This window comes from Syzygium oleosum, unplaced genomic scaffold (genome assembly GCF_021117445.2).
Source record: "Syzygium oleosum isolate NSW1041296 unplaced genomic scaffold, Sole_v2.1 Sole_v2.03, whole genome shotgun sequence".
NCBI lineage: Eukaryota > Viridiplantae > Streptophyta > Magnoliopsida > Myrtales > Myrtaceae > Syzygium > Syzygium oleosum.
In genome coordinates, this window is record NW_026607487.1 from 8,486,525 (window position 1) to 8,502,893 (window position 16,369).

General features: G+C 39.4%; 2 protein-coding genes across 3 annotated transcripts; both read right to left on the reverse strand.

Moving 5' to 3' along the window:
- Window positions 1–1,821: 1,821 nt before the first annotated feature.
- LOC115679015 (COP9 signalosome complex subunit 2) lies at window positions 1,822–6,799 on the reverse strand. Of its 2 annotated transcripts, none has more exons than XM_030602539.2 (12): window positions 6,647–6,799; window positions 6,251–6,343; window positions 5,561–5,639; window positions 4,642–4,882; window positions 4,487–4,561; window positions 4,263–4,397; window positions 3,754–3,941; window positions 3,043–3,111; window positions 2,861–2,951; window positions 2,627–2,761; window positions 2,262–2,374; window positions 1,822–2,143 (listed from the first exon to the last, which is right to left on the reverse strand). In XM_030602539.2, the coding sequence occupies exons 1-12, from the start codon at window positions 6,654–6,656 to the stop codon at window positions 2,053–2,055; spliced, it is 1,320 nt and encodes a 439-aa protein (XP_030458399.1). In that variant the 5' UTR covers window positions 6,657–6,799; the 3' UTR covers window positions 1,822–2,052. The 2 variants fall into 2 exon arrangements, with proteins under 2 accessions (XP_030458399.1, XP_056166249.1); XM_056310274.1 differs by having other exon boundaries at window positions 6,251–6,337; window positions 6,647–6,782.
- A 976-nt stretch (window positions 6,800–7,775) lies between these two features.
- LOC115679020 (proteasome subunit alpha type-3) lies at window positions 7,776–13,398 on the reverse strand. Its single transcript, XM_030602548.2, has 10 exons — window positions 13,167–13,398; window positions 13,022–13,061; window positions 12,830–12,913; window positions 11,832–11,905; window positions 10,927–11,013; window positions 10,728–10,812; window positions 10,525–10,571; window positions 8,898–8,963; window positions 8,147–8,237; window positions 7,776–8,006 (listed from the first exon to the last, which is right to left on the reverse strand). The coding sequence occupies exons 1-10, from the start codon at window positions 13,268–13,270 to the stop codon at window positions 7,935–7,937; spliced, it is 750 nt and encodes a 249-aa protein (XP_030458408.1). The 5' UTR covers window positions 13,271–13,398; the 3' UTR covers window positions 7,776–7,934.
- Between the last annotated feature and the right edge of the window lie 2,971 nt (window positions 13,399–16,369).

A 16,369-nucleotide genomic window follows, 5' to 3' on the forward strand; every position in this document is an offset into this window, starting at 1 on the left:
TTGTGGTATGAACTATAATCAAAATATAGCAGGCAATATGCCAAGTCTCACCAGATGGTAATCCGAAATTGGAAGAGCAAATCAACGAGGACTCTGAGAAAAGAGCTCAGAAGACGAAGCTCTGAACATCAATTCAACTTCATAATTCAACGCTCAAGTAACTACAACAATACGTTTTTTATGGTGGCAATATAACCTTCAAGTGATTGGTATTTCCGTGGTCCCCTTACCATTATTTTGATCTATATGGAAACCTACTCTGGTCACTAAGTTACCATCAACCATCGTCAGCCAAAACCACTACCGCGCGTTGCAGAAGTTACTATGACGGGATACCATCTCCTTTTTTCAACATGGTGACGATGCATGAAAGCGAGTAAGACAGAGGATATACCTGAGCTTGGCGGAGGGAGATTCTGGATGCGGAGGAGGAGGAGGAGGAAGCCTAAAAGCACGGCCAATCAAGTTGGTATGAAAAGGGGGAGTGAGATTATGATAACCATGAATCATTGTCGCTGAGCTGGATCTTATGAGGCTGAACCCACAAGACAAAATGGGCACCCATCAGCGTCACTCCCGTTTCCCTGCACTACGGTCTGGAACAGAAGATTATTCGTACAGGTATGACGACAAAAGTCCGTTCCTCCAAACTACACAGACCACCCGATTAAAGTTCCATCATCGTTCTTGAAAAGCAAAATCGGATTTGACTACCCAGTTATCCATATCGGACGCAGAAAAACTCCCGCCTTTGGCCCGGCGAACATGTGAGGAAAAAGTCACGTTCGGAAGCCCGAGGAGGCTCGAGCTGAAGTAGATCAGTCGAGCTATACCGTGGAACGCGAATTTGTGTAATCAAGGTGGAAACTTTGAAGCCCAAAGAAGAAGAAGAAAACACGTGTTGGATATACACAACTGGTGTGTGGGCGGGCGTGAAAATGTGGTCCATGATCCACGTGACTGTGCTGGCGGGAGTCTGGTTTTTCTTTTTTGTCTCCGTCTGCTGTTGCTTTCTTACGGACGACAGAAACTAACGTTCGATAATGACCGGAGACCAGTCGGTTCCGTTTTCCTTACGGTTCTGTCTCTTTCTCCATAATTTGCATTTGGCATGTGTTTCGTCCCGGCGACTCCCCATCTTCATTAATTTACTCCCATCTTCATACGAGCTTGACCCAGTGGACCGATACTTCTGTTTCGAGTGGTTATTTGAATCTATCACTGCAAATTTGTAGGCTCGACGAGAGGTATAGTCGGGAGAAAACGCTTTCGACTCGCGGCCTTCGGATCACGGGACCCGTATGATATTTATTCGAGCCTCGTCTAACATTAGTAAAAAGAGAATTTGAATCAAATTTACTCCATGAAACTTGAATTTGATTCATTCGCCGAACTGATTGGGTTCTGAAAGACCCTTTTGTCTTTTTTTCCGGAACATGTGAATTGATCTCTCCAGCTCACAATGATTGAAGGTGGTCGTTTAAAGAGAGTTGACTGGCCTCACTGGAGACCATAAATCTTCACGTAGGCCCGCCAATAATCTCCATCTTTAATAATTGCAGCTCTTCATTTCTCTGTTCCAAATAATGCGATTGACGTTATGAAGTTAGGCGCACCAAAATTGGGGAGAGACTAGAGAAAGGATCGAAACGACCACCTGAAACTTTTGTTGTTCGGAGACACCTTAGCCAGCTTAGAGTATAGATTAAGATGGATGGCGCCGAATAGTCATCTGAGGAACAGGAGAAAGAAAAGATACAGCGAGAGAGAATTCCCAAAAGCTTCTGAACAATCGACAGTTTTATCTGTTCTACAAACAACTTTCAATTTTTATCACCATCAATCTCTTGCAATTAGTCATTTTGTACACATGATGCAATTACAAGAAGAGCCATGTCAAGGGCGATATCAAAACAAGAATCTCCCCATGGCGCTATTGAACAAATCACCCGATATTACAACTCCCCAAGTAGAAAAGCAGAAAAATTCAACCTCGACTCAAGCAAAGACAATATCGCTCAAAATGCCGGCCAATCGTCTATGCAGCAAAACTCAATACACTCTGTTGTTTATAGTGTGGTAGAGAGACTTCAGCTGTGTGTTCCACTTATCAATGGCAGCGTACTTCTTCATTCCCTTTGACCTGGTTTGGATTTTGGAAACAGACATCCAGGAGTTTCAGATTCAAGTACACAGGAGAATGGCATAAAAGACAAACGACTTGTAACATTGCGAGGTGCACCAGAAAGATGAAATGGTACCTGTCACCACGCTCCAACAACCGATTTACTTGATCAATGTGCCCATCAATACGGTTGTCCAGAATTAGAGAAACCAACAACTGCTCGACATCCTTCTCTGGCACGTTAAGTTCCTGCAAGTAACAAGTTTCAGTAGGCCAGTAAGTAGGAAGGTAAAGAGAATAAAAGAGGTAGATACAAGTAAAGATATATCATTAACATATTGATTGACCAATTAAATATCACTATGGTTATCAGCAAAAAAGGACTTGCTTACAAGTTTGTATCTACGTAAGTGAATCTGCAGCTAAATCATATTAGCAATGAAGATCTAACACCTATTCTGAAGAATAAAATAACCAGTGAAACTAAACCTGAGCCTTTACCTTCGAGATGAAAGGGATGCGGATTCTGGTATAAGGCTTGATAAGTTTAAGCAATACTTGAGTCCTGATATTCTTCAGAAGATCTTCAATATAATTCCGGATGAATGGGTCATCCATTATAGTTCTTCTGTTGCTCTGGAAAATGTGCCAATGGTAACTTAATTAAGGAAGAAAGGAACCGGTGAAAAACATGAACAAATCGTTAATAAATATAGACAAAAAAGTTAAACATACCTTAAGGATTTTCTCAAATTCTAGAATCTCATTTCGTTGATATGCAGCTATAAGATTTGTCATGGCTAAAATTTCAGGGTCATTCTTATACCTACAGAGTGCCAGACCATTAAAAAAAGTGAGGGAGGAACAGAGGCATTGTTTGGCGGAGGGAGGATGTAGTGAGAAGAAAGAGCACTTACGGCTTTGCTTCTTGGCCATCAAATGGATTAACTTCAGACTCCATCAGCATATTAGCCAGAACCAAATATCTGCCACATAATGCAAATAGACACTATAGTGGACTCAAGTTACACAAAAGCACAAACTCGGCACTCCACAAAAATGGTAAAGTAACAGTAAGCTAAGAAAAGAGTATCTTCCGTTCTTAATATCTGATCATCAAGTGGTTTCTTCTTGCTTATACAAGGAAAAAGTTCATAGCCCACAAACAGCGGCAGGGTAGCCAAGGATCACAGTTCAAACTATAGAAACTTGTGAAACAAAACAAAAGACATTTATATCCTAAATTTTTAAATTTCCTCCACTCTCTTAATGGAAGACTTTCAAACATATAAGAAGGTGAGGTTCAGTTGATAATCTTATTTAAGGTCCCCCCTCTAACACTTCTTTCAGAAACATCAATTGTTGCGTTCCTACTAATTTGTAGGGTGAAAAAAGTTTTTCCTCCTCACCCAAAAGTTCCAATTCAATCCATCAACTAGCAGTGGAAGGATAGCCAAAGTGCACTTTGCCTAGATAACCAAAGGGACACCTATGTTTCCCTCAAAAAAGCCTACCATACTTGCTCCAACATGAGCCATCCAATGAGACAAATGAAAATAATTCCTACTGAATCCATCGAAATCATCAGCAATTCAATCAAGAGAAGATGGAAGGATAAGTAAACATACTTTAGACATTGGATTCGCCTTTGGTTCCCAGCTTCATCATAATTTTTGAAGGCTTCAAAGAAATCGGTTGCCGCGTCAGCCCACTGGCGCTCGGCCATATGCATCTTACCTCCACATTCCCGAATTATACCCATAATTCTTGGATGGGGTATAGCTGACTTGATCGCAAGTGCCTTCTGATACAATTGCTGCAGTCATCAATAATTTCAGTAACTTAATGTCCAAGAATAATTTATAAATGGACAATTTACAGAACAGCTTACAAGATAATTACCGCACAAGATTTAAAAGTGGTAAAAATAATGCCAACCAGCATAGATCATTAATCAAAAGAAATATTAATTTTTCTGGTCATTGCTCGATTGCTGAAAGAGTTCCTTTTATCGGCTTGATAAGAACGCTGACATTAAATAAAGATGGAAAATCTACAGCATTGGAAGGTCAAACCATGAATAGATGAACCATTTCACAAAAACTTTGATGCACCACTAGGAGAAAGTAGAAATTACCTTAAGCTTCTTATTATTCTTAGTCTCAGTGTACATTTGGATCTCAATAGCGTACACTTCAAGAAGCTGACTTCCTTTCTTGTGGTCATCTGTACCATCCTCTCTTTGGCAAGATTTGTGGAGCTCCTTCAAAATCTAGTTGTTTACAGAAGATTATAAGCATAGCTTGCCATTGACAAATTATGTCAGCCATACTGTGCTAATACTATCCAATAAAATGGCACCTTATTCATTCTTCCATATTCACCCATATCAAACCAAATCTTGCAAAGCTTGAGATTTGTCTTGAACCAAAGTCTCTGCAGAATTATGAAAAGCATAAATTTTACAAGAAAAATGGCATTGTAGCAGCAGAGAGTGGTTAGACAAGATTGGTGACCTCATTCTTTGCCTCTTCAAGAGCCTTCAGAGTGGTCTGATAAAACTCCTGTAGAAGACTAAAATTCTGACTGGCTGATCCCGAAACAAAATCCATCACATTGTTTATACATTTTTCGCTGTAATTTCTTGTCACCGCCGATTTGATGTATGTAAGCATCACTCTGTAAGAATCCATCATTTCTTTATACTTCCCCAACCGATAATATAGCTTGACAGTTTGCTTAAGAGCTTTAAATCCCCTATAAAACAAGTTAAGAGAAAAAATGATCAATAACACAGTAGAACTCACAGTAATTGAGAAGTGTGAAAGGGAAATTCTTGAACTGCAAAATTGAAAGCTATAAGATTTATGTAGACATCTCCTATCAGTTCATCACTCCACTAACATCGCATGCAAAATATGGAAACCATGACTATGGAACACCTAGAAACACGTGCTTTGCATAGAGGAAAGTGGTCACAGTCCAATGCCCTTCCCTTTACCCAAGAAAAACCTCTTCAGACAAAATGACGGACAGATATGGAATGGATCCTATATTAGAGCTTCCATTCAACTTCTAAAATCTTGCCTTAAGTTGTTCTCTTTTATTCATTCATATAAAACCAATGATCTTCCAATTCATCGGAGAGCAGCTTTTCTCCTGTCAAATATCATTTCAAGAAAGCTGACTCGGGGTATGTAAAAGAAATTCTTTCTTCTCAATGTTTTAGCTGTTATTTGTGGTTTGCAGGCTCAACGCTGGCTAAAAAATTTTCATCTTCGTTTTATTTTGTGCGTGTGAAGTTGAATATGTCTGCATCATCTCCAAACTTGATGGAAGGAACCACATGTAACTTCACTTGCAATTTGAAGTGAACTGAAAGTTTCTTCTACAGAATTGATTGTGCCGCAAGTATAAAAAACCTATAGTACTCACCATTCAGCCTTCTCAGGTTCCATGCGAACAACCTCAGCAAAGCCTGCAAGTGCTCCTTCTGGATCAGTTTCTATGAGGCCTACATTGCAAAATCAAACAGTCAAGCTACATTAAGGATAAAGAGTTAAAAAATATTAAAAAAATTTGCACGTTATTTGATCACGTACGTCTCTGCTAACAGAATAAATCTAGATATTTTAAGTTTCCTTAAAAGCAAAAAACTTTCCCGAGTTGAAAAAACGGAAGTATGCTGCTGTTGATACAAGAACAAATTGGAAACCTTAACAAGGACAATGAATGAATAATTAAATAAGAGTGCAGGAAACTAAAATTATCTCCGCCCATCACTTTTGGTGACATGATTATGCTCAAACATTAATCTAAAGGACGTTGCCAGTAAAGGGACATGGCTCCCCAACTCTCCCGGAAAATAAACAAGGGTGTAATCCGAGCTCCGTCGCAGAACGCACTGCAAATGATTCATCTCCCGGAATAGAAGCTACGCGCCACGGAATCCGCTAATCCGGTCAAATGGGCGGTAATCAAAACATTCCTCTTTCGACAACAAAGATTCACCTAATCGGAAAGAACTCCCCAAACGACATAAAAACGATGCAAAGCGCAAGCCAATTAGGGACACGAAAGAAGAGTGCCCAACAGACCAGGTTGCCTAAAAGATGTCGAGAATACCTTTCGAGTTGTAATACTGATTCTCAATGTCAACGTCCTGTTCCTCAGGCTCCTCATCCGAGTATTCAAAACCATAATCCTCCATATCTGCATCTGGGAATCCAGCAAACCAGTAAAATAACCAACACCGACCTTAAAACAGTTAGCCATAGCCAGAAGAACAACAACGCCAACAGGACTCCCCTTAAGCACACAAATTAAAAAGAAAAAGCAAACATTCACGACACCACCGAGAACATCCGTCCGTCCCTTAAACGTCATCGAGAACGAAAGCGTTAGGACCAAACCCTAGTGCAACGATTATTTTTCTGTTGTCCCCGTTTTGTCAGGAGAGCGATCAGACCGAGGCAGTAAAAAACCGACAATCAAAGAACCCTAGGCGTAGGGAGGCCGGACCTGAAGCCATTGCTGCTTGGCGAAGGTAAAGAGAAATCCCCCCAGCAATGAACCGCGATGAGGAGTAGAGCTGTATGATGATTTGATTTTCGTTTTGCTCGGGACAGTGGTGGAAGCAGAAGAAGATGGAGCCAAGTAGTAGAGTCGATTCGATCGTTCCGATCCAGATCCAGTACTTTCTGGGTCCATGAAGTGTTTTGGTCCAGAGATTTTCAAGCCCAACAGACCGAAGAAGAGGGCTAAGACAGCCCATGAATTGGCATCTTGGCCCAGTGTTTAAGAATCGTCTTCTTTGTATCTAGGGTTTCAAGAGACTCTAAAGAGATGATATGAAAAATGTATCCGTGAGAATTCTAGAGTATTCCGAGGAACTATATGTGTAATATCCACTGGTATCTAAAGAGATGATTAGATGTTTATAGCATAAATTAGATTCTTTTCTTTCATTTGGATAACCAGGGAGATAAACAGTTGCTCTGTACGAGTCTCTCCAGAATTACCTGTGTTCTAATATGGAAAAGAGTTTCATTGCACAGTAAGGAAACACTAGAATAGCTTGTGACAAACGAGAGACGTGATGGCATCTCGTTCTGACATGATGTCCAGCCAGCAGTAAGGTCATTGACAAACAAGGTGAGAAGGCCGCGGATCGACAAGGCGAAGAAGGGCCACGGGAGTTCGAGGAATGTTTTGTTGCCCGCCTGGCGAAAGTGGAACTTGCCATAGACAAGGTCGAGGACACGTTCGGTAGCATCAAGTGCTCCACTGCCGGGATGGAGGAGCTCCGCAAGCAGATGCAGGGCACCTGGAGCTAGGGCAGGCCACATGACTGGAGATTATGGAGCTCCAGGCAGAGCTACGTGCAAGCAGTATGATAGAGAACATTCGATCGTTGCTCAAACAATGGAGAAGGAAGAAACTAATGACTTCACGAGTTTAGCTGATAGTTCGGCTTTGAATTATCATCCTCAAACAATGTTGGAGACATTGTTATCTTCTAGTTAGGTTTTGAATGTTTAGGTGACCGTTTGCAGTAACTAATGACTTCGCGAGTTTAGGCCCCCTAAAGAAAAAATGGCGAGAGAGAGACAGGCCGCAATTCAAATTAAAGAACAAGTAGAAAACCATAGGCCTCTCAGATGAGAAATTCACTTAGATGTTGATCAATCTCTGATCGTTCCTTGCACGAAACCACCCAAAGAATTCCTTAAAAGACCATCCCTCGTACTGTCAATATCACAACAGTAAAATCATGCATTGAAAGGGTGTTGTTCATCCCATTGAATATTTAATCAGCATCCATCTCTTCCAATGCCAATCGAGCTGCAGCCTTTGCTTCCTCTAGGAGGTTGTCAGGAACCTGTGATTGGGTGGGCAATGGTGAACGACTCAGCCAGACAACATGCGAATTTAAAGTAAGGACGGTTCTGAGAGCATCATATAAGTAGAAGGCAATGTCCTTCCGCAAATGAAAAGAAGAATGGAGAGAGATGATAATACCTTCTCATGCTGCCTCTTTGACTCATCGCAGACCCAGCTCATTTCTAGTTCAAATGCCTTGTCCTTTGCCTCATCGTGCACCTTGTAGATGCTGCTCAGAGGCAAACCAAGAATATAAGGAATTTACCATTCTTGATTTCCCATAAAACAAACTTCACATGCTCTCTTCCCAAAAAAGAAACAGAAAAGGGAGAAAAAAAAACAGGCCATCTCCCTGCTTACTATTTAAACCCTCTCCCTCTCCACACACAACTGCCAAATCCCGGGTCAGCTAATTTCTAATACCACTATGACTGCATATACCTCTCCATTATATTTAGGAGTGATGTGAGTTAACTACTTGTGCTTGGTGAAGATATAGTTCCAGCAAATTGATCCTGCTGCTTCACTCAAAATGGATAGTTCTATGGGATTCTAGTACTTCATCTGCAGTTAAGCTGCAATTTCAAATTCAAGCAATTATACTCTAACACAGCAACTCACTAAGCCAAGCCTGAGGGGAAAAAACTAAATAATTCATGCCATGGAGCAAGAGTCAAGGATGGTGCAGTGAGGTTCACTCGACGTCAAAACAGAAACAGTACAAAAGGGATATATTTCAACATATTAATCAACAGCTTCGAACAACATAAACAGAAAAGAAGCAGGCTACAAACTACAAAGGATAAATTAAGAGAAATTCGAACTTAAGCACTATATGAGAAAAAAATTCAGAGTATCTATACCATAAGAAACTAGGAGGAAAACTTACATCTTAGCTACTTCAATAACTCCTTCCCTGCACGTCATCTCTGCGAGCTTCAACTTTTCAATTTCTCTGTTAACACCAATTAAGTCACATTAGACAACAGAACCTTAAACGAGTTCTTTCAGTAAGATTATTAAAACAGACTAGCATAGCCGAACACAAGTGGTAACTTTTTTTTATCAGAAACACAAGTGATACTGTTGACCTGATATAAAAAATGAACTCTTTATAATATTCCCAGGCGCCCCCCCCCCCCCCCCTCCAAAAAAATAAAATAAAATAAAATATAAAAGAAAACAAAAATTTGCACTATAGAGATGTAATGATAGTTTACCACTTATATATCAATTAGATCCAGGGGAATCATATGCTGGCTCCAAAGTTCTACTTGGCAAAAAGGGAAAAGCATTAAATGAAAGAGTACGAGATTAACTTTGATCCCATAATTTTGCCTCTCCCATATGACATCTTTCAATAGCCAGCAAAAGTTTGAAGTCTCATTACCTAATAGGCCATAACAGGTTAATAAAATTGGCCACAACATAGTGCAATTCGTGCTAATAGGTCACAAATCCACTCCAGATTATTATGCGAAAGGTGCTACGTAGAGGCTTTCATAACAGAGGGACCAAACCAATTAAAATAAAGAGATAGCAGTGGCAGCTTTGGGACAGTTGACTCTTGCCCAAGCCCGAAACCCATTAGTCATGAATATAACCCTAATCAATTAAAACAATGTAAGGTATAGCAGCAAGCAGGTTTGGGACAGTTGACCCTAGCCAACACATGAACCAGAAAATGAGCTACACCCGCCACAAACCAAATACAAGATTTCAAATGGAGTCCCAAAACCGAGAAAATGACACATGTCATAACTTTCATACAGTGCTCACTTGAGTGCCATCACATTTTTTTCCAATCATTTAGTGTCATATAACTTTTCAATCGATCACTTGAGTGCTATAACTTTTTGAAAACGGTCACAAAAATGCCATGCCATGTCAGATTTTGGCACTTAGGTGAACCCTTTTTAAAAGTTATGGCACTCAAGCGGTCAAAAAAAAAAAGTTATTACACTCAAGTGAGCACCGTTCAAAATTATGGCACTTTTGCTATCCTTATCCTCCCAAAACCTGTACAATTGAGTACAAGGGAAACCAAAACCAGCATAATTGTGTCCAATTTGAATATTCTGAATTAATAGATATATCAAATGCAAATTAAATAACAAAATTACATAAACAGCCTTAGTGTACTTCTCTAGCAAGTAAACAACCTTGGGTACTTTTCGAACAAAAAAAAAAAACAACCTAGTGTATTTGAAAAGATTATTGTATTAATGATTAGCCAAGTTTCGGATACCCGCCATCTAAATCTCAAACCTATTCCAAACCCTATAGAGTCTTGTAAAAGGAAACCAAGCACATCAATGATGCCCGCCCTAGCAAAAGTATGAAATGCTATTTATTCCAAACAGAAGTAGAGTTTGAGTGAACACATTGACATAAAACACTATAGATATCATTGCAGAAGTTAGACACATAAAAATAAAGCCACAGAAATCTCTCTTTCATTTGCTTTTCCATTTAGTTGCTAACACTTTTCCTGCACAAATGAGCAAGAGACTTACGTCTTTGCAGCTTGTTTTCCCTTGCCGATTGCAGCCCCGAAGTATCTCTACAACAAAATTCAAGAGTAAGAATGTTCAGAACAGAGTGACTAACAAAATGAACCAGGGACACATTTATATAACATTGAACAAGTAACCATAAAAGCAACTTGGAGGAACAACGTGAAAAAAAAAACGGGAGAATTTGGAATGGGGCCACTCACATAGGAAATACCAGACGGTTCAATCATGTATAATTGAGGTCCGTCTCTGTCATAACCTCCGAGAATAACTCCACAACCAAAAGGCCTGCAGAAACAACAGAGAAAATCTAAATATCCTGCACTCATAAGAAAAGGAGCCATGCACAGGAAAGAGGCAGAAAAGAGTACGAGCAACTCCAAGGGCGTCATTAATCTCAACCTGAGCCACCAATAGAGGGTGCACAGATGCACATAATTAGCAACACGTTCGGCGAGCTCCTTTACAGGAATGGCGTCACCATAAACACTGCACTTGAGGACATGATGATGATGAGTTAGCAAACCATCCAATCCACAAGGAAAGGCTAATCAGCGATTAATTCATGTCTACAGCTTAAAGCAACACATTCACCAGAATTTAACACAGTTAGACAACTATCTGAATCATGAGCCCAAGAAAAAACTTTATTTCACTAAAGAATCCAAAGACGAGGACTAGAAGATGATTAGAAGTTAGAATCAGCACAAAATTATTCATTCATATCTGCAGCTTCATTACAATCATAAGCCGAAATTGTATATGCTCATGAACAATCTGAAAGTCTCTTGCTCTAACACAATTTTACAATATTACGCAACAAGAACATGAAAGAGTACCATAAGACCAGTATGCAGCTCAGATTTGATCATTAAGAAATTTGCACCGATACTTGAACTCTCATCTACCTTATAGAAAAGAGATGCTCTTTGCAGCTAACTACATCATCGAGAGGAGTTAGTCTACTTCTAAGAAGCTACCACAACGTCAGTATGACAATGGGAAAATGTCTGAAAGCCGAAAAAAGGAGCCAGAAGATTTCAATTTACTGAACGACTTATGCATCATTTTCATCCTCACTGTATTTTCGTATAATAATTGTCGCTGCATGCATTTTACAGCCTCAATGATACATGTGCTCCGGAAATTTAAACCCTTCTCAAATATGGAGCTAAATCACACCAAAGGACCAACAAACAACTAAATACTTGCTAAAACAGGAGGTAAACTGATAAAGCTGTTTCTCAATAAATATAAGCAGCTCCACAGCGATTAAGGTTTCAGATGGGCGTGCATCCAGTGCAAACCTCTCATAATTAGTTGCCTCGGACTTTGCTCGTGCAACAATTTGTCTCCCATCTGCTGCTAATCCGGCAACAGCCTGATTCAGAGAGAGAGAGAGAGAGAAACATAATTAGCAAATTACCCTTAAAACACATTACCAGTGGATTACACACAAGATGCAGGCATGTGATTCTAAGAAACGATTGTCCCAAAAGGACACGGGCTTATGCTTGACACTTGGTCATTTTAAGTGATAGAGACTACAAAAGCACAAGGACACCTTTAAAACATTAATTACTACCAAAAAGAGGACAATTTAAAAAATGACAGCACTCTTTTTGGAAGTAAAAAGAACGGTTGATCACTTGAACAGCAGCTTCGTAAAGGTACCATATGGAGAACATGATTACAAAAAATCGTTTCCTCTCGCAAAGTATGAGGTGGTACACAAGCTAAATTAAAAAACCTCAAAAATGCATTTTAATGCTTTCAAAATGTGCTCTAACAAACATGGTTTTGCCATCCGGATCAATATGGTAGCCCTTGGTCGTTTCGTGATATCATGGTAAACTTGCAAATTCCCTCTAATCATATGGGTGGAATGTACATATGATCGCAGGAAAAATAGTAATAATACATCGAACAGGGTGAACACGTCCGACCCCATAATTTGCATCAAATCCTACATGAAAAGGCAGTCTTATAGACAGCTTAATTAGCATGTTAGAAGTCTTAAAAGTATCTTCTTGTTCTCAATTCACACAACAGAAGTCTCATCCAAAATGCACCAAACTAGTTATTGAGAAGCAACGCTGAGAAACATTTTAATGTATCAAATGCTCAAGCTACAGATGTTCAAATCCAGGAAGAAAGAAACAGAAACGATATGTATAGAAAAGCCATAGTGGCTGTATGTAACTAAGTCGACAGCAAGAAAGCGTAGAAAATATGCTGTTTTGACACCTTCTAAGTCAGATAATGAAGAAGATTGAAGCGTGGCCAAGAGTTAAAGCGAAAGTACCATGCCGGAATGACGGTGGACGGAGTGGATGCGCCGATTGGAACCGGGCAACATCATTTTCGACGTTATCAGCTTCTCGACGCCCTAATCGAAGCCCCAACACATTCAACCAACACCATCAATTTCCACAAATTGTACGGGATTGGCAAGAAAAATCATCGATAAAGAACATGCTTCGGCAAAGAAACCTACCATGACAATCCCGTCCTTGCACTTGATACCAATCACAGTACTGCGAACCGCGACGAAAAAAAACCCCAAATGTAACAAATCCAAACCGAAGAGAAACCGAACCACAGAATGAAACAATCTAGAGAGAGAGAGAGAGAGGGGAGACCCGCTGTTGTCGACGGCCTTGGCGGCGTATTCGATCTGGAAGACGCGGCCATCGGGGGAGAAAGTGGTGACCGAGAGGTCGTAACCCGTCCCGATGCTGCTCATGCTTCTTCCCGCTGGAGTTCAAGCTCTGCGATTTTCTTCGTTCCGTTCCGTGTTTCGCTGCGCGGAGTGGTGGAGGAAGAAGAAGAACAAGAACAAGAAGCAGCAGCAGCAGCAGCAGCAGGAGGTGTTTATGAAGCTCCTCTTGCTTGAATCTCAAGACAGCGATGAAGAACGAAGCTTTAAGGGACCCCCTTTTTCTTTTTCGTTCCTTTTTTCTTTTTCCTTTTCTATTTCTTTTTGGGCCTGCGACTCGGTTAGTATGGGCCTGAGGAACGTGGTGCTTAAGAGGCCCATCTAGCTTTGGCCCAAGTATCAATAGCCCGTTTTTCGAATGAGCAACGAGTCTCAAATCAAACCACCACGAGAAATGGAGATACCTATACTTCGATTCTGCCCATCGAAAAGGAACGTCGGAAACCAATCATTCAGAGTTCCTAAACCTCCTTGGAAGGCTTATTGGAAGACTCGTTGTCAGACTTGATTGGCGGACAAGGTATAACTAGAAGTAGACATGTCAAAATGGGTGATTGAATAACCCATGTTTGATGGACTGAGTTTACTTTAATTCAGTATATAGATTATAAAGGGGTTTAAAATGATAAAGCAAGCAATAAGTTGGATATTAAATGGGTTCACAACTCATTCAAACCCAACCCACCTCTATGACTCTCTCTTCACTCTCTCTCTCGTCCTCACGCGATTTCAAGCTTGCTCACTCTGCGCCCTAACCTAGATTTTGGTATGAGTTTTCCTAAATCGAGTTAAATGTTGAAGTATGTTTAGTATTAATGGTCAGGTCAGTATATGTAGGGTATTGGTAACTAAATTTGTATTGCACAAAAATTAATCAATTTGAGTTGGACTATTTTCGATTCGACCCGATCCACATCTTTGACGGGTTTACAAAGAAGTGTGGAGCTTCCGGTGGTAATTGAAATCAATTTCCATAAGGAGCAATGATCTCAAGATTCAAAGTAATACTTCAACTATTCATAATTGTTTAATGTAATTCTTAAACTTTTAATCTATTCAATCCAATCCTCAACTTTCTATAACAACGTCAAATCAATCATTCGATGCTATTCACAAGCTTTCATAGTTATATGATTACTCGGATTTTACAAAATCGTTTTATTTCAATTTATTTCCAAAATCAACAAAAAAAAAACTATCTTTTTATTAAAAGTCAAAGGATAACATTGCGCAATCACACAAATTTAAGGATATAGCGTCATTTTCCTGCCAATGTTTATACTAAGTATGAAGCAAAATTTTGAATTTGATGTCAACTGCCATATTTGCAAAAACGTCCTTAGCTTTTCTATCTTTTATCATTTTGCTAAAAACTTTTATTGGAATCAAACTCTTGCCACCAGCCAAATGTTCACAAATGTAAAATAAGATAACCACCCACAATTCTTGACTCTACTTATCCATTCGTTCCTCTCATTCGCTAATCCATGAGATGATAGCTGCACAAAATTTCAGGTAGGGATAGGTTGCTACCAACCTATTGCTTCATAATGTCTTTTTATGAGCTTTGAATTTTGATTTACTATTCGGAAAGTTTTCATCGTCCACAAAAATAATAGACATAAATTGTTATTGATAATAAAACATTTCTCATTGACTAATTATTTCATGCGATATAAGTGATTACTTTTAGAAAAATGTTTTCCGAATTATTCATTTTTCGTAAAACAAACGGACTCTCAATGTCTTCTAAATTCACGCCATTCGCAGTCATTTGCTTTTAAATTTAACCGTTCATCTTCTATGTCACGCTAATTCAATTCTTGTCCAAAATCAGCACGAAACCCATCTAACAAAAAAAGAAGGGAAAATGACACAAACAGTCATTGAATTTTGACTCAATATGCAATTTGGTCCTGAACTTTTAATTTGTTCAATGTAGTCTCTGAACTTTCAATTTGTTCAATATAGTCCCCGAACTTTTAGTACATGTTCAATATAGTCCATGAACTTTATAAAAATGTTCAGTGTAATCCTTCAATTAATTTAAGTTCATGGACTATATTATACATTTTCATATAGTTCAGAGACTAAATTGAACATGTATCAAAATTTTAAGGACTACATTGAATAAATTAAAAGTTCATAGATCACATTGAACATCAGGCTAAACTTCAGAGACTATATTGAACAAATTAAAAGTTCATGGATCACATTGAACATTAGGCTAAAGTTCATGGACTATATTAAATAAATTAAAAATTCAGGGATGAAATTGTACATTGAGTCAAGTTTAGGGACTGTTTGCTTCGTTACTCAAAAAAAAAAAAAATAGAGAAAAAAGAAAATCAGAGATCAACTTACCTATCTGGGTCAACGCCCATTTCCAGTGAAACAATGGCGGAGAAAATATTTCGCCTTCTTCGCTAAGAAGAGGCTTGTCTTGTCTGGACCCACCGGGCATTAACCAGCCACGTTGCTCAATTATCCGTTTTGACGGGGAAGCAGCGGCTAAGCGCAGGCGGGTCAGCTTGTCGGGGCACGTCGACACCGTCTGCATCGCCGGTCCACCTCTTTCCCCTCCTTTTCACATCGATGCACGGCTTTGAATTTTCCACAAGAAGCCTCGCTCCACCCATTACATAATAATAACAGGGGAAAAACGTGCAAATTCCATTCTCTTAATAAATAATCACTTAAAAAAATGAAAGCGACGTGGAAAATCACAAATTAGTTAGATCACTATTCTCGTGATAGTAAAAGTACATTCGTCGATAAACGATTATCGGAACCATCTTGACTTCCCTTTTTGGATATGCAATACGAAAAGTACCCGTTTTCGCCATTAATATTTTAGACTTCATATTTTTCGACATTAGTCTCGTGATCTTAGATCATTTGCAAAACCAATTGATAAGTATTTTTATAATTTTTAGGTGCCATATAAGACGAGAATCATATAATTCGAAAAAAATGTGATTGGTCGATCATGTCAGTGAGCCTCGACACATAAAGTTAATGAACGCTCGTGGGGTGCTTGTGATATGCACTTTTCGGATAAGGTTTCGATTTCCAAAGCACCGATCCTGTATTCTGTCGATGCATTAAATTTCATGATCAAAATTA

What these genes read in the sequence shown, in the direction of transcription:
- LOC115679015 (XM_030602539.2), bottom strand. An exon ending in TCAGTATTACAACTCGAAAG is followed by an intron (nt 5,640 to 6,250) that starts GTATTCTCGACA and finishes TTTGCAATGTAG; the next exon opens with GCCTCATAGAAACTGATCCA. An exon ending in AATATGGAAGAATGAATAAG is followed by an intron (nt 4,398 to 4,486) that starts GTGCCATTTTAT and finishes GTAAACAACTAG; the next exon opens with ATTTTGAAGGAGCTCCACAA.
- LOC115679020 (XM_030602548.2), bottom strand. Translation starts at nt 13,270, where the DNA reads ATGAGCAGCATCGGGACGGGTTACGACCTCTCGGTCACCACTTTCTCC. An exon ending in ACCCTCTATTGGTGGCTCAG is followed by an intron (nt 10,813 to 10,926) that starts GTTGAGATTAAT and finishes TTGTTTCTGCAG; the next exon opens with GCCTTTTGGTTGTGGAGTTA. An exon ending in CAAAGAGGCAGCATGAGAAG is followed by an intron (nt 8,007 to 8,146) that starts GTATTATCATCT and finishes ACCCAATCACAG; the next exon opens with GTTCCTGACAACCTCCTAGA.